Source organism: Corella eumyota, chromosome 1 (genome assembly GCF_963082875.1).
Source record: "Corella eumyota chromosome 1, kaCorEumy4.1, whole genome shotgun sequence".
In the NCBI taxonomy this organism is placed as follows: domain Eukaryota; kingdom Metazoa; phylum Chordata; class Ascidiacea; order Phlebobranchia; family Corellidae; genus Corella; species Corella eumyota.
The window spans coordinates 10420287-10447062 of record NC_137490.1 but is presented as its reverse complement, the minus strand read 5'-3'; the positions used below and the strand labels follow the sequence as shown (position 1 = coordinate 10447062).

Here is a 26776-nt window from a genome sequence, read left to right as displayed (position 1 = left end):
TAAACAACAAAATGTAATACACGTACAATATGAATATTTAAATGTCAGCAAAAGGGTGCTTTTGCTTAATCTTTAAACAAAAGACTGGCAGTGTGGTGTAGTGGTTAGAACACTTGCTACACCATATGAGGTCGTGGGTTCATTCCTAACTGCTTTTATCATGTAGTCACTTGAGTAAAGTGTTATAACTGGTGAAAAATCCCACATCGAGGATAAAGTTACATATTTTTCAGAAACTCCTTAAAAAACATTGGACCAATACAAACAAAGAACAACAACTTAATAAACATTTCAAGTAAGTGTACAATTTATACTCTTAACATGTTTACCAATTTTAATTCATTTTTAAAATCCAAAACACAGCAGTTTTTATAATAACAAATACAGGATTGATCTTATAATTTGAACGTCGTGAGAATCTCTACACTCTGTGTTAGGTTTTTGAAGATTGGTTTTTCTTTTTTTTAAACCTTTTTTAACTTCTTTTTGATTTCTACCACTACTTTATGTGATACTTTGGTTGTTAATTTATATGTTTTTGTAACTCAGCCGAAGTAAAACCTTTTTTTATTGGTTCAACACCGCTCAAGCCATACAAAAAATAGGTTCTTTTACATTGGATGTGGTAAATGCACAAGTGGTTTGTTTTTGCCAGTCTCCATGGATTTTTGACAACTGAATGTATAGTCGGCACATTATCTGGGCTTTAGTTGATAACAAAAAATCTTTCATTATTTTTACTAAAACCATTTTTACAAAACTAGAGTAAACTAGATTTATTTGATAAATAAAATATGGTTAGAAATTATTTAATTATGTTTAGCATAAATTTTTATAAAAAAAAATTTGCTTACACCTTAACTAAGAATATAACATATCTTTGATTTTTAATAAACAAACAACCATTTAAATATATTATACAAATAAAATGAATTTTTCAACCCAATTTAATGTTGTTAATATTAGGATATAGATTATACTTAATTTTAAATTCCTAAAATTGATTTTTAATAAATAAACAAGCATTTAAATAAAATAAACAAACAAAAATTATTTTTTAAACATGTATTTTAATTACTAATATCATGAAATACATTATATTAAATTTTAAATGCTTAATATAAAACTTTAATTTTTAATAAACAAACAAGAATTTAAATGTAATAAACAAACAAAAATTAAATTTTTAATCCATTTTCGAGTTATTAATATTATGATATATAACTGACCAAAATTTGAAAACTTAATAACGATCTCTAAATTTTAATAAACAAACACCTATTAATTACTAATTAATAATATTTAAATTATCAAAATAGGAGGATTGAAACACAATATAATAATAAACAACATACTAAAATTTTAAAAATTTATATACACAAAATCAAAAGTTATTTGATTTCAAAATTCGGATTAGTAAGAATAAAAATAAAAATAATAATAAATATACGGACAATAACAATATGTTTCGAAATCTAAGATTTCGAACCATAATAACTAGATTTATTTGATAAATAAAATATGGTTCGAAATTATTTGATTATTTTTAACATAAATTTCTATAAATAAAAAAAGATATGCATAAACATTAACTAAGAATATTACATATCTTTGAATAAACAAACAAGCATTTATATATACTATACACACAAAAACTAATATTTAACGCAGTTTTAAGTTGTTTATATCAGGATATAGATTATACCAAATTTTAAATTCCTAAAATTGATTTTTGATTTAAATTAAATAAACAAGCATTTAAATATGATAAACAATTGAAACTTATTTTTCAAATATGTTTTTTAACTACTTATATTTTAAAATACATCATACCAAATTTTTAATGCTTAATATCGGACTTAAACTTTTAATCAACAAACAAGCATTTAAATATAATAAACAAACAAGAATTAATTTTTATTTCAATTTCAAGTTATAAATATTATAACATATAACTGACCAAAATTTAAAAACCTAATAACAATCATTAAATTTAAATAAACAAACACCTATTAATTAGTAATTAGTGTCAAAAATTAAAATTTTAATTTATTTTTGAGTTACTAATATCATATTATACAATTGACAAAAATTTAAAAAATTAACAACAACCTTTAAATTTAAATAAACAAACACTTATTAATTAGTATTTAGAAATTAAAAATTACAATTTTAATTCAGTTTTGAGTTACTAATATCATGATATACAATTGACCAAGATTTGAAAAATTAATAACAACCTTTAAATTTTAATAAAGAAACACCCTTTAATTAGTAATTAGTGATAAAAATTAAAATTTTTATTTATTTTTGAGTTACTGATATCATGATATACAATTGACCAAGATTTAAAAAATAAATAACAAACTTTAAATTTTAATAAATAAACACTTATTAATTAGTAATTAGTGATAATTAAATGTTGTAAATAGGAGAATGAAAACATAATCTGATAATAAACAACATACTAAAATTTCAGATTTTTAAATTCTAAGGAACTGAAGATATCTTCTTTCAAAATTGGGACTAGAAAGAATAATAATAATAATAATAATAATAAGTATAATGACAATAACAATATGTTTCGAATCTAAGATTTCGAACCATAAATACGGACAATAACAATATGTTTCGAAATCTAAGATTTCGAACCATAATAAATATTAACCTAAAATAATAATAAAAAAATTTGCCACTTCGTGTGCGTTAGCATTAGCTTAAATGCGTTTCAGGTCATTGGCAATATTAAGAGCCCGTTCAGTGGTTATTCTCTATTATGTTATTAACATATCATTTTTAAATCTAACAAGTCCTAATTCGGCTGTTGGTTTCTAGTGTAAATTAATTAATTTTTAAAGAACTGTAGATTAAATTTAAAATTCATACAAACCTTATCCAGAATACTTTCTTGTGGCTTCCTTCAACTACTAAAGCATTTTTCCATATCACTTGTGAATATTGCATAGTAGAAATAGAAAAAGTTTTATTCGTAATTTATCTGAATTTATTTAACATGTGAACGATAAAATAGATTTTCTATATAAAAGTTTCTAGATTTTGTTATGTGGCATCATATTGGCCTTGATTAAAAATCATTGGAAATATATTTTGTGCTCGCCAATATTTCCGATATTCTTCGTTTTACATGTTAATTACATTTCAATAAATTGTAGTTTTGTTTTTGTAACTATTTAAAAATAATTTATTTAACATTAATTATTAAAATTAATACGTGTTATCTTTTTGATTCATGGTTATTACACTGGCAAATCAAGAAACTACCACCACCAATGCTAAGTATTTTTGATAAGCCTATGTTTTTGGATATGTGTATGTTAACATGATTTTATGCCCTCACTTGTACTTAGATTCGTGTAACTCTTGTTTTTCAACATTAAATTTACTAAGCAAAACAGTTTAAAGCCTGTAAAAACTAAAAACAAACAATGTCGGAGTTGAGCTTAGTTCGCTAAAAGCAGAAAAATGCCTTAGGTTGCTAGTGTTGATGTTTCGCGAACGGGGCAATTAAAAATTAATATAGGACATATGCCCTTGATGTATTGTAAAGCAATTCAGTTGCAATAGTTAGATGGTGAAAAGTTAATTATTGCTTGGTAAAGTGTGTTTGCTCTTTAATTTGTTTTTGCCTGTCAAGTAGTTTTTTTTTATTAAATAAGACACAATAATTTCTAGAGAAAAAAGAGCTCACACTTACCTAGTTGTACTAACATAAATAGAATACTAGCAGTTTAAGTTAATTAATTCTATTATCATACATACGTTCTTAAAATCGTATTTTTTATTTGTGAATAAATTATTCCATTGAATAAACAACAATTGTACTTTTAAAAGATATTAGACATATGCTGATATTGCTTATCTGACGATAGTTTTACGAAATACCCAATAATTTTTTGGATTGTAAGTTATATTGGCATAAAACATTGTACGTTTATATGCTCTTTGTATAAAGAAGGTTAGTATATATATTTATAACTAGTTTTAAAAGCAGAAATATTCTTTTTAAAAGCTACACAACGCGCTAGAAAATTAAAAAATAATATAAATTTTACACCAATAATAAGTTATTATAATATAGTTGAATTCGTGTATAGAACGTGATAATTTACTAACTATAAAACTTTAGATGTTTATTAATTTTGACATAAATAAAATTATTTTTATATCTGTTATAAATAGCCACAGCGTGTTGCCGTAAATGTAGGACAATATTTTTTTAAATCATTAAATTGATTTTGTCATTTTTTCCCGTCGCATTGTTGTAATATTAATTGTATATCATATTTATTATTTACTTTTATCAATGTGCAAAAAAAAACAAAATAAAAAAAAAATGTTTCTATTTTTGTTTAAAATGAACCTAAATATTAGAATAACTTTGCCACTGGATGATGTTATGAGCATGTCATATACCATATTTTACAAAAACTCTTGCATACTGGTCAATAGGTAAAATAAAGTTATTTTTTTACATCAACTGTTCTTGATGGGATAACTCAAGCCTGTTATAATTTTAACGTTTTACTCTTTTTTTTAAATAAAATGAAAAAAGACGTTAGCTTTATAAAATTATCACAGACTGATAACCCATTGAAATTATTATAGAAATAGAGGTTTTTGATTGCAATCTGATTAAAATCTTATTGTGGTATGAATAACTATAGTAATACTGCTAATCAATTAAATATTTTAATTTCGCAAATACTAGAGAATAACAATTGGCCTATATTTGGTTATTGTGTTATCTTTTGAGAAAAAAATCGAAAGGGTAACAACGTTATGTTTTAAATTTACAGAAAATTTAAAATTTTTGCCTTAATTTTTTTGCAAAACATCTGAGTACTTTTTATATTTAAACAAAACCACATTAATAATATATGATCGACGATTAAACTGTTTAACTGTGGTAAGGTTATTTGTTTTCACAAATTACTTATTTAATATAAGAATTATAATTTTACAAATTTGAAATAATCCGTAAAAAATCATGATATTACTTTTAAGGGTGCTCAATTTAAATAAATACATAGGAGGGAGTATAATCATGCGAGCGTGTTAAATTCATTTACCGAAGTATTTACAGATAAAAAGGGGCTTATTGACTTTACGTGACTTTACCATCACTTCTAGGGGGTCTAATGGATAATTTTGTCGAGGTACTGATAGCATTGAGGAAGATACAATTGTATACAAAGAAATGCGTCGAATGATTGCGGATATGTGCAATTCTAAAGTGATGATATCTTTAGCTAATACATGGATTTGGTTGAATAAATAACTCTTTAAAGTGTCATCACTTTTATTAAGCGTGTGGCACGAAATGTAAATAACAAAGTCGTTGTATGATATTACAAGCAAAAGAATTTCAAAAAAAATCACACAGGACATTTTTACTGACCAATCCCAATACACCTGAGGTCAAAAGGTAGGACTAACATATTAAAGTAAGGCCATTCAAATGAACGATTGTAAAAAGATAAGAGAGTTTAAGAAAATGAAATATGCAGAATAGTGTTCTTGTACGATTTACAAATATCGGCAACTTATAGTTATGAAATTACGTGCAGTAAATAAAAGGAAAATTGTCAAATTCATAAAATATTTAGAAATATTTAATCTTTATGTTGATGTTTCTTATATCATTCTGGCTTGTATGGTAGGATTGTTATTGAATAACACTTTTCATATTTTTTTTCGTTCGAATAATCTACAAAACAAAATATGATATAGTTAAATATAAACTTGATATTACTATACTTTAGTTTTACTATTTGACTACATTAACCTGACATTGCCAAATATTTTATTAATCGTTTACCAATAATTGTTATAGGTTCAAAAGTTTAAACAGGATATTAAAGAACAAGAGAAACCAGTGAAATATTGCATTCAGCTCGACCTTTATCTAAAGCATATAGTGCCGGCAATTTTTATCTCTCTATTGTGGAAGTTTTCAATTGTGATGGATATTCGTTTTACTCTACATTTAATTCATTGATTTAGGAATTTAGGCTTTGTCTCAAAAATACAGCTAGTTTTAAAAAATGACAGCCAGACAGAAGGATTACTTGTGACGTAACAACGACTATTGTGTGTTGGCGCCAAGTAATAATATTGCGGGTAGCAAAATGTGGACATTAACGCGATAACATTTTGGTCAATTGTTTACATTCCCATTTATTTAACATAGACTATTACTGTGCAATTGAAAGTGATTAAACAAACAAAAATCTACCGTTTTTGTTTGTTTTAAACAACTAACTAAAAGGATTTATTAAAGATCAAAACCAACTCCCCAAATTATATTTTGCTTTTCCCGTTTTAATCAAATTCAGGTTATTGTTAAAAACATTTGCAAGATTTTTTATCTAATATTGCCTGGTAAGTTTGGCTTGGTGCTCAGACGTTAAAACGGCTCATTAGCTTTTCGTGTTTGGGTTATATATACTCCATCTTCATTTGCGGTGGATAATTGGAACGCGCCAATCAAAGGCAAATGATTACGCTATTATATCGCACATACCATAATAACATCCATTGTAAAAAAAGCATTGCATATGTTTAATGTAGCACCACTTGCAAAAGTGTTTATCTTTCAGAAATAATTGCTATATAATTAGTAACGCAGGCTGTATATAAAGGATATGTGAAGTTGTTGAGTTCTCACATATAACGTAACGTTCGTTGGATAAAAAAAAAGGATTTAAAAATTGTGTTTTTTTCTGGTTGTGTGCAGTTTAACTTGGTTGTTAATTTTGCATTTCGCTGATCGTATCACTTAACGCGCTATCTTGACCAACCTTTAAAGATAGGCAAGGCTAATTTATATGAATGGGTTCAACTTGAACGCACATACACGCGCTTACATTTTGCTTAACAAAAACCAGACTTTATTTTTATCAGTGGGCTTTCTTTTTACCAGGTTACAGATAACCGGTTTTATGTTTACGAATTGCCTAAAACCTCACAGATATGTTAAAGGGATTACGTTTTGGGGTTAAAATAAATAACTGCTGTAATATTAATGTATGGTTCGTGTAACAACGTTTTATAAAAAAAAAAGTTTAAGCACATTTTTGAATAACATTATACAATATATGTTTTATAAATCGGTGCTCAATGATTCAAATGACTACAAAACACGACAACTGATGACCTTAAAACCGCCGTCTACTTATAATGAATCACAATGACGAACTATTGGAGAAAAAATACCTGATTCACCACAAAAATTAAAAAGAAAGTGAAAAAAAATAAAAGAAAAATTACCTTTTAAAGTTAAACTATTTAGAATAATAACATCGCTGGAATTAATGAAGCATTACATCTTTTTCACCGAGCATGTGCCTTTACGGTACGTTGACGCGCTGCCAGGTATTCTATAACTATGTCAACAAAAATTTGACCAGCAGCCCTGTGGGAAAGAAGTGAATTATTCGTTAATATATTTGTCTAAGGCTTACCTAGCCTTTTTCAGATAAATTTGTAAATAACGCAAAAAAAATTACTGAAAATATAACAACACATTTTGCATAAATATAATTGTTGATTAAAAATATATTTTTAAATATATTACTACTTATTATTTGACATGTAAAAGCAGGTAATCTTTTTTGCCATTCTTTAATCTTGTTTTTTTGTTTATCCTCACCATAAAAGTGTGATCATGAAGATTAAAAGATTCGAGTTAAAACCGCTGCACATTCTTAAACAACTGCAACTTAAGCTTGGGGGATAAAAATTTAAACAAAAGTTTAATTCATTATTTTTTTAACTAAGCCTATTTAATCCACTTTATCACCTAAACATAAACGCGTATACTTTCTATTTTACTAAAAAGCAAAAAAATATAAACTTTATATTTTCTAATTACAAAACCATAATTAATTAAAAAAAAATTAATTATAAAAAGTAAGTTTTATCAGAGTGAATTTTTTGGTGTTTTTAAGTTAAGCTAACGAGACTTTTGGTGGTGACTTATAAAGTGGTAAAACTCATTGTATTTATTGTTACCATTTTTTATTTTATTTCTATGTGTCGCTTCAACATGACAGGTTTAATTTTTATGAAAGTTGTTGTAGTGGGACATTTAGGGATTTGTGAATTAAGGGTTCAAGATAAATATTGTGGTATTGCTGCAGCTTGAAACGAATATATTACGGCCTGTAACCTAACACTATATAAACGACATGCTGCATTGCCAAATCTGTGTATATTTTATCGAATTATTTTTATTTATGTTACTTATTGCATAGCGCCACCTACAGATTAAATGTTTTGCGACATATAAATAAAAGTTTGTTACAAAAATAGATTGAAATTCTTTAAATAAACCGCACATCTTTTAAAACATGTTTTATTTATGATAAATAATAAATTTAAAATGTTTTAATATGTTAAAATGAACATTTAAGTAATTAGTTATTTGAAACAAAAAAATGGTTTTAATAATTAAGTAAGTTACAAAATTATTATTAATAATAAAATTTAAACATATGTTAAATATTAACAGTAAAAATGTAATCCTTTTTTTAAATATAAGTTAAATGTTTAATTAGCACGATTGGTAATTATCAATAAACGTTATTAGTTATGCTTTTGGGTGGCCCACTCTATCTGCTGCATTTTAGCTTATAGCCCAGTCGCATAAGTCGATCTGCAACAACTATTATCCCTTGATAGTTTACCCAGACATGATATACGTCAGCTTTTTTATTGTAAAGGCGTGTTAATTGGACATACAAAATTTGCCGTTCAAGCTTTATAATATATAGATGTCTATCGTAAAAATTTAAATAACCATTAAATAAGGTATACATTGTTTTACTATCAAAAAAATTTACTCACAGTTAACATATTGAATCCATGTAATAGTGTTTTGCTTGTTAAAAGTTTTGCTTCATAACAGTCACCAAAGAACATAATTTCTATTATTATTTTTATTGCAGAAGATACTTCTTGTCACAAATCTTAGTAAAATCATTTGTCAACTGCGCGGGATCGGCTAAAAAAACAAGTTTTATTTTTAAATAAACTAAAACTTTACAAAATGATTAAACAAGTACATATTACAAATTTAGATATATATATATTAAGTATTGCTCCTACTATTATGTACCAATACTGGTTTTTATTAAAAAAATAAAAAAATTGACAATTAAAAAGAAATCAAAACTTTGATCAGATCTAAACTGCTCATTTTTCAAACTGCCCATTTTTTTTTATATTGAATCAATTTTTTTGTAATTTAATTTAATACATTATTTTTTTGAATTATGTGCTAAAAAAAACTAATCATGACATGATTTTAATATTATTGTGTTATTTTAAAAATTAAAATTCGTTAAAAGAAAGTTATATATATTTAAGTATAACAAAAATCATTTACTTGTCTAGGGATTGTTTTGACTTTATAAAACAAAGTTTTTTGCAATAACTAAATTTTTTTTATTATAATGTCAATTTTTTCTAATTAATGTTAATTTCCACCATTATGTATAACAATTTTAAACAGTATAAACCATAAACATATTAATAATATTTATTATTTTTAAATTTTTTTTACCAAAAACGGTAAGTATATATATGTATTTCGTGAAAATTGGCATTGTGTAAAAAATAAAAAAAAATATTTAAGGATATTGCATTACCATTTAAAAAAATAGAAAACCTTTAGACGCTTTAATCGTGATATTCGGTTAATTTTCTTAAATTTAAAACATTAAGCTTAAATTAGATTAAGCTTATCCGTTAGTAAAGCCAGGGGACAATACAAAACATATCCTACTGGATTAAAATAACACGAAGTTCTATTGCATGGTTGGCTCCACTCAAAACAAAACTGAAACCACATTTGAATGGCACTTAAACCAACAACAAAACTCACTTTAAAACTGTGACTAAACTATTTTGATTTTTATACCACAATGGGTCGCAAGTAAACTAACCAATAACTGAAAAATCGCTCAAGTGAGCTCAAACCCGTGATGAGCGTTACAAATGATAAGTGTTGTTTATTACTTTAAAAAAATTATTTTCAATTTTTAATTACACGAACCAAAGTTACATGTTCCGCTATACAAATAGCAAAAATTAGTCAATTAATAAAATAGAATAATAAATTTATTGTTATAATATTTATGTAAAACTAGTATGATATATATACATACATATAAGTATATACATTATGTGTTAAATATATATATATAATACTTATAAGCCTTTAAATAAAGAGGCCACAAGAGTAAAAACGCTTGAACGATAGACTTTTATGTAATAAAAGAAATAGCTTTACTAGATAAAAAGGATTAAACTGCAGACACTGTGAGCTGTATACATGTCTGGTTAATTTAGTTGTAAAGACCCACCACTATGATCATTTAACTTTATAATAACAAATTTAATAAAAAAATATTTTTAAAGTAAATAAATTACCCTTTATAATTTGTCAAACTGTTAATGTATTTTTATAATAATATAATTTTAATTAAACTTTGGTTAAAAAATATAATATTGTTATTTTAGGTTTTTACATTAAATATACTACATTTAAAAAAAATTAATAGTGTTTAGCAGTTAATTTTAATTTTAAAAAAATATATATTAAATATTATTAAAAAATATTAAGTATTTGCTCAAAAATTAACTGTTATAAGTGTAAGAAATTTAATCTCTAATTTTAATTAAATAAAGTATTTTTATTAAGCATAATTAAAACAAAACAACGACATAAAAACTCTTGTTGTATAAATTGTTCCGAATCGTTTTAGCGAAATACAAAATGGCGAAATACACAAAACTGTCTAGGCGCTCATCGCAACTTAAGATATTCTTTCTACTGTTTACATTTTGCAAAAACAAACTGAAAATGCCCTACGGGAAAAATAATTACTTTTAAAATAGTAAATTTAAAATTAATTTATATTTTTATAAATTCACCTTGTGTAATTAAACAATTCAACAAATTTAGGGTTTTACCAGTTGTTATCTTTTAATATTAATATATTAATGTACAAACTTTTAACAAAAAATTAATACAAATTTACTAAGTACGCTGCCTTAGTGGGGGGTATTTTGTCGGCTTTGGGAATTACGATAAAGAACAGTTAATGACAAAATGACTCAAAAAACAGCGCTTAAGTAAGTTTGAACCATCGTATGCTGTCAGTTGTAATAAGCGTGATATCGTACAGTAAACCAAATCGCGTTTAGAAAATAACAAAACTTTTTAAATGTCTTGTAAAAAGAACTGGCTTTGTTTAATCGCAAGTATTCTTTAACTTTTGCTTAAGGGTGCAAAAAATATTTAAAAATTTAGTTAAAAGAAATCCCAATAACAAAAAAGCCTTGTTGAACAAAGTTTTCTAATTTAAAGCTTTGATTTAGTTGTAACACCACCTTACATGTTCAAACTTCATACATGCTAAATTTATCCACAATCAATGTAACCAAAAATATATTTCATTTATATGTTAGAAACATTTTTTTTAAGTTATTGGGCCACACATCAAACAATTTTGTATTACAATTTTTTAGATTTAATATGGAAGTTATAGTAAATTTTTACAATGACATGCTCTATTTTAAAGCACACTCTATTAGCTAAGTGATTTCAACCATTTCTAACAAAAATCAATGTGAATAATTTTAGTTTTTAATAAAAGGAAAATTTCAAATTAGCCATTATGGAATTAAGAGATTTTGTCGGATTAACTGTTTGCTAAATGTATTTTATGTTCCCATTTGTTGACTAAAAAACGTCTGTTAAATTGTTAAATAATTAATTGATGTTTCCATATAATTACTACATACACTTTATTTTACTTTGGTACAGAAACAATCTACTAATATTCAAGCTGGTTTAAATTTTGGCACAAACAATGACAAAGTCAATTATTCTAGAACCAACATGTAAGTTATACTAAAAGGTGTATTACAATGAAAAATGACACTTATATAACTGATAAGCAACTAAAAAAAATAAATAAAAATAAATAAAAAAACAACATTTTTTTATAAATCACAAAACATTTTTATATTCAATAAATATTCCTATAACATCCTATTTTTATATTCAAGATGTGTGTAAGTATATAATCGGCCACACACTAGGCAGACAAAATAAAATCGTAAAATAAATGTGGATTAAAAACTAAGCCGGAAAAACATCAGCGTGTTGTCGTACAAATAAATAATGTGTTTTCCATATTTGGAATATTAACCAAACCAATACTAAACCCATATTTTTGATTTGTAAAATGCAATAGAAGTTAACACCAAAAACGCTTGGATTTCCTAATGCCATGAATTCTTATAGAATTTTTTTTTTATTTAACCATCTATTACTATTTATGTATTCAAAATAAACATGTATGGTATAAATCATATGTATACATATTTTAAACTTAATTACCTAATTATTACTTACTTTACTTTACAGATTTAAATCACACTTTTAAACAAAAACTTTAAGTTTTACTATTAAAATAGTTTAATTGTTTTGACAGGCAAAATATATTACTAAGACTTTGTATAAATGTTTTCCATAAAAGATACACAGCAGTAAATGTAATGTTTTATAAACTAAAGCATACAAATTATATATTTACCTTCATCAAACAACTTTGTCTAAGAACAACTGCAGCATGTTGATTTAAATATATTTTAAATACATTTAACTGCTCAGAACGCATTGAATACAGAGTGCTATAGTGATTATCTGTAACCTATTTTGCCAATACACAAAACTGACTACTCAAATAACTTTACCTCATTGAGTTTTTGGTTCTACAAAAAAATTATTACAAATGCATTATTTAAGATAATAGGTTTATAACATATAAGTTTTAATTAAAAATAACTCTGTAACATAAAAAAGTAATTTAGACAATCAAATATAAGCATTAATTTTTTTTTAAGTTTAAAAAGAATTAAAATATATTTATAACAAAAAACTGATCTATGCCTAATTTTTCTTTAAATAAGAATAAAAGTTAAGATTTAAACTGTGCCAAATTTGTAAGAAATAAAATCAATTTAGTTTATTCTTTAATTAGTATGTTTGTTTTTACTAAAACTTGCGCCTTTTCCTTTAATACCAAAAAATAAATTTAACTTTAAAAATTAAAACAGTAAGTGAACTAGCTAACTAACCCTTCTTGTTTCCAACAATATGTCATATAATATACTATTCGATCTACGAGCAACCAACCGAAACACTATAGCCATTCTCCGCCATTTTGTTTGTAATTGATACTCCATGTACGTCCAATGAATAAATCGCATTGTGCTACAGTTGGCTTGAAAATTTAATTTTTTTTTTAAAAAGATAAAAAATTAATCGTGAATTTATAGAATTAATTTAAAAAAAATAAAAAATTAAATTTTTATTTAAGACATTGTTAAACTTAGTTTTTCTAAAGATTATTCCTTTGTGAATCTATTTTTACTTTTCTTTTCAAACAGTACTCCCTTTGTATTACAATTTACGTCGTTACTCTGCACCTAAAACAATACAATAAAAATAACGCGTCATTTTTAAACAACCCAAGTAAAATATTACATGTGATTAGGCACAGAGCATTTATCTTCTTTGGTCAAAAATTTCTGTTTCGTGAGATTGGTAAATTATCGTTACCTTAGGCTGTTTTTAAGCACGACAAAATATTTGACCATTAGGTAGACAGAACGCGATGTAGTGTTTGTGGTATAGCTTTAAATTCCAAATAATTTCTTTTAAAGTTTTATCGCTTATACAAAACATATATTTATATAACAATATATTGATAATTTTTTAAATTCCTCAGAAAACGTCAAGGTAAAATGATTAAATGCATGTGTTTTACCAAAAATAAACAACACATGAAAATCGGCTCAGTTTGTTTAGTTAAGTAAAAGATAGCGCTTAAAAAAGTAAAACGCAAACATAAAAAGATGCCATTACATGTATATAGCTATAAAATGCGGTGGTTGCGGTATTGACTTATACGTTTTCTAATCCCGGATTATCTTGTATCATATCTTATAAATAGGGAATTAGGTTTTTGGCAATTTGACGCTAACCATTATCTTCGGTCCATGTTATTTGTCTCAATTAAACGACTTTTTAGAATTACTAAATTATTTTTTAAACTGAGCTGAAATTTTTTTTTTCAAGCGAATATTTTGTAAATTATTTAAAATCTTAATTTTTTACACATTTAAAAATTTTTTGGGGACTTGACTTTATTTATTATTTAAAAAAAATATTTAAACAAATTGATTTATTAAACATAAATTTAATTTTTATCAACACAGTTACAATGTAGTCGACGATTCGATTAAAAGTTATAAAAAAATCCATATTACTACATTGTCGAAAAGCGATTGATTTGCGACTGTTTAGGTATTGGTTGACTTCGGCGAGTTTACGGCGTGACGTTATTTATGAGCAATTGATTGTTTTCACAATTGCTCAATTATCGGTACAAGCCCAATAGGCCGCTATAAGCCGACTGTTTTGTATATTGTAATACGCGTTGTACGAGTATTTTTTATACCAAAACAAAATTTTTAATTTCAAACAAAAGTTTTAATTTTTATTTATTTAAAAATCTATGAATAGTATTTTAAACTGCCTATCATGAACTGACGAGCCAGTTTTGTCCCTTGTGTATTCGTTTTGTTTACGTTTTTTCATCAAGTAAAACTTATAACACCAGTAAATTCCCTTTGGGTAAATGACACAAGATTCTTTTAAACATCACAGCTATCTAATATAAAGCAGATACCGCCGTAGAGGCGTTAAAACAATACTACATCTAAGGAAATAGGTTAAATTTAAAAAATTTATCAGTAAGATTTATTAACGTTAATCTTAGATCAAAAAAATAGTTTTAAAAAATAAATAATAACCATGCAATTTCTATTTTATACTTCGTATTATTTTAATAAAACGTTAAAGCATTGAAACAATTAAACGGTAAAATTTAAACAATTTTTAATAATTTTACAAATGTTCTTCCAGCCGTGATTTAATTGCTTTATCATTACACGAAAATTCTATAACGCATGCTTCAAAACAAGATACAATATTAATTACACAATATATACAAATATAAACCTACGTACAAAATAAGCAAGGAACATTTTAGTAACTGCATGGTAATTAAATACATTAAACAAATCAATAACATAATTGTCTTTTAATATGTTTGTCATTTTCGCTCATTGAGAAAACATATAATGCCTAATTATTTAGTTTATACAACACACATTTATCTTAGAAATTGGAACTTTTGCTTAATAACGACGCTAACTTTGGCGTTATCAACTGCTTTAGAGATCCCTGTAAAATCTGTAAAATTTTCTAATTCCAAATATTATGGGGCGTATTGGCACGCGTTGAAGTTAGGTTCCCGCCCGGGATGATAGCCGAGGTAAGACGACGGAACTTGCTTTGACTTTATTCTAAACGAGTTCAGAGAAGAAGCGCATGGATCAGCGCTTCGGTAAGGCATATACGGAGCGGCTGGGTTGTAAGGGCATCCCGGCGAAACGTTCACGGGTCCAGCGGCCGCCAGGTTTGAGAGTCCGTTGCTTATGTTCATATTCGGCATGACTGAGTTTGCAGTTATTGAATTTGGAATCGGGTTGGAGCTCGGAAATCCAAGAGACTGAGTTGTAAGCGGATTTAAACTTGAATTAAGTGGCCAAGGAAATGATTTATTAGCCAACGACCCACCCGCTGTCATTTTTGATGCCCATGTATTGTAGGGATAACCGGTGTAAAGAGACGACTCGTCGTAGTGAGTCATAAAATTGTTTAATTGTCCAAATCCGGTTTTATAATCGTTCAGTTGATTTCTTTCCCTCTTTCTCCATTTTGCACGGCGATTTTTAAACCAAACCTATAAATTAAAAATTAAAAAATTAATTAAACAAACATTTTACAAAAAAAAACAGATCCTTATTAAAATTAATAGATTGTACGAAAAGTTTATCGATTAAATTCAGTCAAAATCCTAATGAATCGCCAGTTTTGTGTATTAGAGAAGCTTTAGTTAATTGATAAGAGAGAAGCGGTTTATTGTTTAATCACTGCGCCGGAGCACATTGTGTTTTTGTAAATTGTTTAACGACCTTTTTACCCATTTGTATAATGTCTGCGTGTATACAACGTGATTGTGTCTACGTGTATATGTGATTGACATATGTTATTTGAGTATGTTTCTGTCATAAAAATTGTGTATTGGAATTCATAGCGTAAATTTTAAATGTATATTCCATTGTTTTAAAACTTCTAAAATTGTGTTAAATAATGTATTTAATTCACATCGTAATTTATTTTACCTACACATAAAAAAATACGAAAAAAAACGCTTACTCTCACACGAGCTTCTGATAGATTTGTCCACGATGCTATTTCCTCTCTTGCTTGCATATCTGGATACCTTAAAAATATATTTAAAAAAAATTAATAAAAAACATATTTAAGTTAAAAAAAGTATCTTTAATTTGATTTAAAATAAGTATATGGCATATGTATATATATAAATTTGTATGTATTTAAAAACCAAGTAATTTTAAACATGTATATTGGTAAAATTATAATGTTATATTATAAACCTGTTTCTGGCAAAAAGTGATTCTAGTTCTTGAAGTTGCTGGGAAGTAAAATGAGTTCTTTGACGACGTTGTCTTCTTTTATTCTTCTCCCCTCCATCTCTACTTTCTCCATCATCGCTTGCAACGATTTCTACGCTGTTTTTATCACTTTCTCCACTTCTTTTCCTTTCGACATCGGAATCCGCGTTTCCTACTTTCCCACTTGAAGATGGTGTCAACATTTCGTTCGGTTTTTCTATAACTTCGTCTGCAAAAATTAAAAAATATATAAACGTAAGAAAACCCGAATTAATAAATTTTAACATTATACTTCGACTACAATGCATAAACGGATATTATTAGTAATGCTATCTTTTTAATCGGATTAATGATCTTAACTTTCTTATCCAATTTAAAAAATTGACGGTTTAAATATAATGTGACATTTATTCACAGTTTATAACTACAAAAATTAGTTATGGTAATCAACACGTTTAACAATAGAGAATATTATAATAGTCTATCCATAAAATTTACGCCATGGTATTGTTGAATTTAAAACAATTAAAATAACTTAAATAAAAATTGAACTAATCTCTAAACTTTTAAAACTGTTTAAGTATTTTTACGGATCTATTACATATACACACTAACTACTAAAAACATTTGCTTAACTTTTATATTAGATTAACATTGATTTTAAATTCTAATCTAAGCGGCTTGTTAGTTAATGTAGTTAAGGGGCTTTCTTAAAAACAAATCTCGTTGTAAGTTGAACGAAACACACTTGGTTTAAAATCTAACAACTTAAATAGCGTTTAATTGCCCACGGTCTCCATAACAGTAAATTAATAATGATTTTTAGCTGCCTGGAAAATTGTTTTCTGAACTCAAAAATATTCCCGCCCAGAATTTAGTGATCTAGGTTATTACTTAGATAGGATTCTGGAAAATAACCCCCACAGATTTACTGGGATTATTTCAATGCACTTTAGACATAAATAAAAATCGAAGTTGGAACGGAATAATCTTTGTAAATCCTTTAACACTCTTTAAAAACCTTAGCCGACTAATGACAAATTGCAAGTTGTCTTGTACGAAAACCCCTCAAAAATAACTAGGTTTTTGTATTTCCATTGGCGGGAAATTAATTGCGTTTTTAATGCTAAACTTTTTTATTAACCTTATCGAATATATTATGAACATTTCTATGTTTATTGATAAATACAGTTTAAAGCCGCTAAGAACGGTAAATCTCCTTTATATAAGTGGTCAAAAAGGCGACTGCGAGTCGAAATAAAACTACTTCTAAAGTTATTATCAGTTAACATTATTTAAAACGACAAACTAAATTTAAATTTTGAAATTCTTAATTTCATATAAAAATAGCAAATCTATATTAATTATAATGGTATAGCAGCTTTTTTCTAAATACTAAAGTTATCCCCTGACATTGGCAATTAATAAAAAAACTGAAGTCACAGAAAACATTTTAGCTTCATAAAAAAATAAAGCCTTAAGCTCCTATATTACAACTATGTTATTATATTGCGCCTCCATTTTATAAATTTACAGGCGAAGGAGATCGGCCCAATATCGCGAATTTAATTCCCGCGAAAATCGATATATTCTCTGACGTTACCTTCAACTGCCGACAAGTCTACAGAGTCGACGGTTTTTGAGGGTGATGGTGTGTTGTGACAGCTAGGTATACTTTTGCTTCTGCTACGCGTTTCTTTGTTTTTCTTGTATTCTTCGTAATAGTTTTTATGATCATCAGATGCATTTTGTAAACCCTGATTCGTGATTGAGCTGTATTTACTTGCTGAATTGTTGTAAGTTGTGGCAGAGGCTACTAAAGAGGCTAGCCCACTACCAGGGTATAAAGAGCTAACATTTCCATGTACTGAATTGGAACAGTTGGCTAATTTAGGAAAATTGGAAGAAAATTTGCCAGCATATCTTGATATTGTGCCTGCGCTAAACATTGAAGAAGCGCCGACGTTTGCTGACGGATTGTGTTGACTAACAGCCGATCCAAAAAATGTACTGGAATTGGATGGTGGTGAGTGAGAAGGTGATCCAGGAACGTAGTTACCTGTGTGGTAGGGGTTGTAGTTATAACTTGTATTGGACTGGTTAAGATAGTGGTAGGGTTGGTGGGCGGCCAAAGCAGAAGCAGCTGCAGCCGGGGAAAAAAAATTCTCAGTTCTGTAATCCATTGAAAAACCCTTTTTGCAATATCTATTTTACAGTCAACAAAACTATATTTCAGTCAAGTTGGTTACAATTAATACAATGACTGCTTCCCTATGAAATTACCAAAATAAAAAACAAAAAATTTAATTATCCCTATACTAGTTGTTATAACAATAATAAACCATTTTGCAGATTTTTGCAAGTACCTGGTTATCCTTTCATAAAATACTAAACCTTCCTATAACACCTATTTATATTTGAGCATTGGTGTAATAAAACACGTATACAGTAACAAACCTAATGCTAGAGATAGCCATTCTACCCTTTTTCTTTTATATCTTAATTTGCATTACGTAAATTATTATTGCTTCATATATCGTTAATCTTTAAGCGAGGGATTATAGGCTCTCTTTGTCGTTATTTAAAATAAGTTGGCTGTGTCTAAATCAAAGACTTGACTTTTATTATATTAAAACTTTCTAATCAAAAAAGATTACAAATTGATCCTGGTAAATCGCACTCAATATTAAATATTAATTATTAAATAAAGTTTTTCTGCTCACATATAACTGTAGGCCTTATAGGTCAAATTGTCGACTATTCTGCTAGTGATATACGCGCGAGTGAAAGACATTTATGTAATTTCGATTCTGTCGCGTAATTTTTTTATTCACAGCTGCCAAAACGCGAGCTCACCGAAACGCAATCGGCCTGAAGTGGACAATAACAATAATACTCGTTTCGGCTGTAGGTATGCTTTTCTTAATAACCAACACAATATGAAGTGCAACGGTTGTTTTATATAATATGCTACATTTTATAATATAATCACAATCGCATCAGCACGTTTCCAGATACAAAAGTACCTTGAATTAAATTTAAAAAATGATAGGTCATTTTTTTTAGATTTTAACGTATTTAGTTTCTTATGTGGTAGAAGGCTGTTGCAACCAAACAAAAAGTTTAACAATTGCTCCACATTATAATATTACTGAAGTTTGTGTTCATTTAAAAACACCTTCAGTCATAACTTTAACTTTCTGACTTCAATAAATTTTCTATTAAAACACATTGTTTAAGTAATTTTGGTTAAACGTTAAGTTATACGCATTGCTGAACACTAGTTAAATGTGGATAAAATTTAGTTATTCTGAACAGTTTTCATTCAGTCTTAACTGTAGTCAAATTCGCTCTCTAGCGCCTCACGTTGACATTATCTTTTTACTAGAAGGAAATTTTGTTTGAGTATTTTTCACAAATTGTATTAAATTGCCGCAGCGTGGCGACATCGTCATTTGTAATAGGGGAACAAAATTTAAACAACTATATTTATGTTTAAAAATCTTTGTAAAATCAAATTAATACAGATAATAGCTTGTAAGACATGCTTTTAAATATTGGAGATTAACTTTGATTTGCAGACATTATAGATTTTATTAAGAATTTTTAAATAACACCTTCTTAAATTAAATATACTTTTTAAGTTAAATGCATGTTTTTATAAAATAATTTTTATTTAAAGGTATTTTTTAATCAAATCAAATATTTTTGTAGACTTTTTTACAGTTTATTTGTTAAATGTATTAAATTGGGTTCTAAAGAGAGTTTGTTTTATTATAGTTATTTATCTTCTATAACAACATCTTCAAAAATTTTTTTCCTAAAAAAACTTAGATTTTAGCGTTGTTTATAATACAGATCGCGCCTTATTTCTCTTTACTCTTTAGTATTTAGGTCCAATTTAACATTTTTTGGGGTAAGAGGAAAAAAGCTCGGATTTAGAAAGGGCAATCGGCCTTTAATTTAAACATGTCAAACTTTATTAGATTACATTTTTATCAATAACCGTTCTTTAAACCATGACTTTTTAAAACTGCGGTTTTAAACATTCGTGGAAAGTATTTTAAGCAATGTCGTTATCATAATTTTATTTATACATAAAACAAAAAATGCTTTAACTTCTTTAAAAATAATGTTATTTGTTAATTCCTTGTATTCATGAAAAATAAAAACCTAAATGTAAATCACTGCAACAGATAAAAAAAAACAAAATCATGTGTCAAAATAAAGAAATAACTATTTTTCCAAAAAATGTAATAAGATTAAAAATTCTGTTGATGTTAAATTATTTTGTTTTTTTATAATAAGGCTTTGCATATATAACTGCTTATTAATTTACGACATCTCATTTATATCTTGTTTCAAAGAACAAAGTTTTATTTAAATATCTTACAGTATTACTTTAAATGGTGATTTTAACGCAGTCATATTTTATTCTAAGAAAAATAATTTTGTGGAATTTTATTTTATTTCGAAGCACTTTTTTTCTTTAAATAAAAAAATTATTTATTATTTTAGAAATACCTTAAATTTAATAAAAGTTATAACATTTTCAAACTGTTTGCGAAAGTATTTTGTTTGTTTTTTAAATTATGCATAAAAATTACAAATACGTTAATTAAAACTAAAGAATTTTTAGATAGTTAGAAAAAAACACCACAAATTATAAGCTATTATGTCAAAAAATATTTTGATAATAACGAAATCCGTAAAAGTCATTTAAACGTTGTTGAAACATATTTAGCAGCCACACCTCTTAATAATTTTTTTAATTTAAAAAGATATAAATATATACGTATATATACATATAAATATTATATTTATGTCAAAATCATGGGACAGCAAAAATGACCTTTTGTGGTGCGCAAGCAATATTTAATGCGCACACCTTACAACAGGGTTTAAATAAACCACAAAAAGATAATTTGAGAAGTTAAATATAATTTGTAAGGCGGATGCTCAACCTTTTTACAATGTCTAAAATTTAAACCTATTTTTTTCTTATTAAAACAACGTTAAACATTAAACAAGTAAGTTTTATGAAGTAAAACCCAAAAATAAAATTTAAAACAAATTTTTTTGTTTAACTTTTTATTAAGTTATAATCAATTAAATTTGTTATGTAATGTTTTTTAACTTTTTTTTAAATAAATTTAAAATATATTGTTTTTAAATATAACTAACATACATCTATCTTAATAAACACAACTTTGTCGGAGCAGGGAATAAATAAATATAACTAAATCTATCAAAACTGGATTAAAATAAATTATACCTCCAAAATAAAAAAGAAATAAGATTTTATTTAAAACTAATATTAACAAATAAAATTTTTGGTCTTGTCGTGTTGAAGTAAATAAAAAAAATCAAGAGTTAAACTCAAAAAATGGCGCATTTGCTGGAGGGCCTATTTTCAGTAAATTTTAAAAGTTTTAAATATAAACCTAAACATTTTTTTCAGACCAACAGTATTAGTTAACTTAAAACAATGGGATTTGTTAAATGTTTTTATTAAAAACCCTATGACAAGATTTGTTACATTTTTTAGGAGTAGTTTTGATGGATAGGTGCATTCTTACTTTAAATTAAAAACATGTTTAGAAAAATTAAAACAATTTTCAATTTTTAATTAAAAAGCAACGAAAATATAAAGACTTTAACAAAAGACCCTTGTTAAGATGCGAATTGTTGAAGCAGAAAATCTTATATACCAGTGCATTTTATATACGAAGAGGATTTGCCACTGACGAAATATAGTAAACAAAATAGGCCTATGTTGCGCTCCGTCGAATCATATAATACCAGAGAATGTGCAAAAATCGGCGCCAATAATTTTACTTAATTCCTTGGAAAATAATTTGCTTTGAAAACTTGCTCTTACCCGACTCTGGGCCGTTAGACATGTTTTAAACATAGGTTTAAGGGCTTTGTGGTAGAACGAAGTCACACACAACCCATTATTACGTTTCAATATATGCGTCATAAATATTTTATTATAATTGCTATTAGGTAAAAAAATCATCTATTTAAAATATAAAGTCTGCGTGGTAAAAAGTTATGATAAAAGTTTATTTTATTTTAATAAAGGTAAACTTAATTTAAAAAACCGGAATATGAATTTACCTTTAATGTTAAATCTTTAAACAAATATTAAAACCGGCGCCAAATCGACACAAAAGAATTTCCTGAGTGATGTGTAATCGTTTATGCAAATACTTTCAAGCACAAATTAAATCCATAAATTGACATCAAGTGCGTTTAATAAACGATCAAAAATTATTCCGTAATATTACTTAAGTAAGGTATTGAAAATTGTATAAGAAAACATTTATATTGATTTGCTTAAAATATTATGTTTGACTCTGACTTAATTAGTTGAAGTTATCCATGGAGATTTACATTAATCTTAAATTTCCACAAAAGCTGGAAGTTTTAAGATTTTAATAATTCATTAGAAGTTTATTGTATTACTATTGCCACCATTCTTAAGCCAACATAATTTATAATTTTTCATGATTAAACTCTATGTGGCATGTAAATTTTATATATCAAGAAAAAATAAGCCTTTTTTAAATTTATTGCTTAGTTTTTTTTAATTAAAAATCTTTATTTACATTTATTTTAAATGATACATTTTAGGAATCTTTAAAATACCGTTGTCATTATAATATTTTTACCTATACTGTCAGACTGTCAAATCAATTGGTGTATATTTTAATCCAAGGTACTAAATTATTTAATTACTCTTTTTAATTAATAAAATATTTAAAAAATTTAGTTTTTAAATTGGCTAAAATTAGGCTATGTTAAAAATTCATTAAACAACATACATCCACCTCTATAGATGATTGTTAATTTATTTTTTTTGTTTGAAATAACTTTAATAATTTATTTGATAATTTATTAAATATTTTTTGTTGTATTAAACTCTGATGTTATATATATCTTTTATATTAAAAAAAAGAAAATATAAAATTTTTAAAATACAGTATTTTTTAAATAATTTTAAACAAAAAAGTAAGAGATTTAATTTTAATAATCGATTTAACACCACTGTGATAGTAGGTCTAAAAAACAAATTTTTTTTTGTACTCTTTGTTTACAAAACCTTATTAACTATGCACTATATCAAACTTAAAAAAAAAATTATATTAATTAAACAAATTAACTTATGATATTACCTTTAATCTGGACCTCTTGCTTTATAACCGACGAAGTGCTTTGATTTCCACAGTTGTTTGTTTCGACAAACTCCCCTTGTTCATTCCCTGCTGCATAGTAAAGTGGACGTGGATTTGATTGCAAAGTGTTGTGAAGGTAATAAGAGTTGCTAATTGCGGAATAATTTGTCGTCGATGTTGCTTGATTGAAATCATGTGTACGCAAATACGGCTGGTTTACAGGATAAGACGCCATATTTGCGTCTTCTTCTTTCACTTGTATAGTAGAAAATTGACTTTGCAGTTGTGGATGTGGCGAAAACTGATAATAGGACGTCGAGTTGATTAAAGCTTTTTGATCGTGATTTTTTGTCTTGTTGTAAATTATTTCTTGTCCGTGCAAAGCACTTAGAGTTGGTGACTGCAGTGTTGTAAAAGTCTCTTGACTTTGATTCAAAATCTCACAATTTTTTGATGGAGGGTAGTAATCTTTTAATAACTCGTCTTCTTGATGACTATGTTGCTGTTCTAACTGACTTGGTTGGCTTAATAGAAGTTCTGGTTCAGTTAGGTATTTAGGGGCATTATCCATTCTAAAGCTCCGACAATGTCAATTTTTTTTCGGTTTTAACTTTTTGTTTTACCAAGCCGCAAACCACTAGATATTGATGCACCAAGATCACCGTAACGATAATTTAAATTAAAAAATATCATTAAACAAATTCTCCTAAATTAATTTGTTAACACATCCTTTTATAACATGTTCTAATAAAATATAGAAGTTAGTTTCAGCAATTATTTTTTCTTTAGTTTTCAACAGTTATACCTTAAACAAAATGGCTGAATGTCATGTCATTTATATTGTACAATAAGAAAAAGGGCAATGTAAACGTCGAAAAATTTCTAACCAAGCTAAAAAACTGTTTGTTTAATACATGTTGTTTGTTAAACTTATCATAAAAATACACAACATTACTAATTAGATTTTTTTGTTTATTTTAAATATTAGATGCACTTTACTTTGATAGTTTAATTACATATTTTTTATAATACAAAATATTTAATTTTAAATAAAATTAAGACAACACAATACACACTATAATAAAATATCCGTAATCTGTTTTATTTCTATAATATTATAACTACACTATAATCTAAAACAAAGCATTATCGTGTAAGTATTTAATTCTTACTGTCTTAAAAAATGTTTTATTTTTATATAGAACACGTTTGTTAAATATTTGTTTTTTAGACATGAAATTTATTCTGCTCTTAATAGAATAGACATTAGAACATGCAAGTAATAGGTAATTATATTGGTTATGCTTTCTTAATGATATTTGCGGGTGTATTAATGTAAAGGTGTTGATAGAATTTTTTCAAGGGCAAAGAAAAAAAGCATGTGTATTCATTTAGTCTTGTATATTATTATATATTAAACATTAACTATAAACATGTTTTTTTAAGCAAGTTATTCTACATATGCCTGTAAAGACTATAGGCCTAATTGTATACTAAAAAAAGTTGGTAGAAATCATTTTAGAAAATGTTTTATATATTATATGTCTAAACGAAAACTAATAACCGATTACAAACAAAGAATAAAATTTAACATTTTTAGGATTAGCTTGCCAGGCCAGACGTTGCCTACTAAGCTTAAAATATAAGCCTTGTTGCCTATTATGACGTTGAAGAACTTATAGGTATAAACTTCTCTGTGTGGTCTGAAACAAAATTGTAAATACTGTTTTGACCTAAACCAACGATATAAATCTTTACCGTTTTTTATTGTTTTTTACTTGAAAGTGGAATAGTAAACGTTTTATAAATTTGCATTTAAAAAATGATAAATTCGTTTTAGTTACTTATTCTGAATTTGCCAACAAGCCGTATTTACAGACATAAAAAATTTTTTTGTTGTTACGGCAAACCAAAAAATAATAAAAATAATAACATCATAACCTAATAAATAAACTCGAACGTATGTTCTCTTTTAAAAATGACTTTCCTTAATGGGGCAATCATAATCATCGTAAATTTCCTGACTCCTAGAAAGGCGACACTTAGTAAGCTTAAGTGTCTTCAGCGCAGCGGGGGAGGAAGAGATTAGTTGACTTAAGTTCCTTTACCTGCGCACTATTGTCTTCCTGACTACGTCGGCTACATCAAAAGAAATCCTATCTTTATCTGGCGAAATCTGGTCGAACTGTTTATTGAATATTTCATACAGCGACAGGCAAAAATTTAGATTGTGTTTTTTTGTTAGACATCCTTGGTGGTCTAATTTTCTTATTACCTGTTTCGTTATTTAAAACTTTTTATCGAAACAAATTTAATATATTTCTAAATACGAAACCACTTTTTAACAAAATTATATATAATAAGCTTATCGTTTTAGTTTGCTATGGTGGGAAAAGTACTAAAATATGATTATCCAATAAAGATTTCGTCATATGTGACAGCAAATTAAAATACTATTTAAAATAAAAATACTTGTTTTTTTAAGACAAACGAGAATTAAACAATGTCATTTTTTTAGTTTGTTTTACTGTGGGGTTGTTTTTATGACAGTAATTTTGATTAAAACTACTCTATATTTGAAAAAAAATGTAATACAACTTTAGGTAGTTTACTATTTAAATAGGTTGGTTAAGGTAATTATATCAATGTAAAAAGTATCTGTAAAATATTTATGCCTTATAATGTTTTTTTGTTTTTTTGGAAATACATTTTTTTTAATGGATTAATATTTGGCTGAATATATTCTTTCTTGTTAAAAAGCGGTTCGCAATATATTTTTTTTGCGAACGCTTGAAAAAAATATTCTGCTTCGAAAAATTATTTTTTTTATTTATTGTATTTGAGAAGTGGCAAATTAGAATTTAACATTCTAAACGTTTAAACCTTCAGCCATTTCATATCTAAAACTAAATTCATTTTCAAGAAATTGTGTTTAAGAACAATTTTTTGTA

At 26.4% G+C, this 26776-nt stretch overlaps 1 protein-coding gene and 1 long non-coding RNA gene across 3 annotated transcripts; both read right to left on the bottom strand.

Annotated features, from left to right (window-relative positions):
* Positions 1-5309: 5309 nt before the first annotated feature.
* Positions 5310-13482, bottom strand: LOC145757398 (uncharacterized). 2 transcript variants are annotated; one of them, XR_014285448.1, is made up of 6 exons: positions 13174-13482; positions 12630-12807; positions 8869-9025; positions 7598-7747; positions 7291-7435; positions 5310-5728 (listed from the first exon to the last, which is right to left on the bottom strand). It is a non-coding gene; the product is annotated as an uncharacterized LOC145757398 (long non-coding RNA). The 2 variants fall into 2 exon arrangements; XR_014285442.1 differs by having other exon boundaries at positions 7673-7747.
* Positions 13483-14935: 1453 nt separating this feature from the next.
* LOC145749966 (pituitary homeobox 3-like) lies at positions 14936-18905 on the bottom strand. The gene is made up of 4 exons (XM_082565869.1): positions 18248-18905; positions 16627-16873; positions 16385-16451; positions 14936-15908 (listed from the first exon to the last, which is right to left on the bottom strand). Exons 1-4 carry the CDS (start codon positions 18825-18827, stop codon positions 15381-15383), a joined length of 1422 nt encoding a protein of 473 aa, XP_082421995.1. The 5' UTR covers positions 18828-18905; the 3' UTR covers positions 14936-15380.
* Between the last annotated feature and the right edge of the window lie 7871 nt (positions 18906-26776).

Bases quoted from the DNA above. Each gene is read 5' to 3' on its own strand.
- LOC145749966 (XM_082565869.1), bottom strand. From the start codon at position 18,827: ATGGATTACAGAACTGAGAATTTTTTTTCCCCGGCTGCAGCTGCTTCT. The intron at 16,452-16,626 runs GTTTATAATATA...TATATTTTTAAG, and splicing joins TCACTTTTTGCCAGAAACAG to GTATCCAGATATGCAAGCAA. The intron at 15,909-16,384 runs GTAAGCGTTTTT...TTTAATTTATAG, and splicing joins TATCAGAAGCTCGTGTGAGA to GTTTGGTTTAAAAATCGCCG.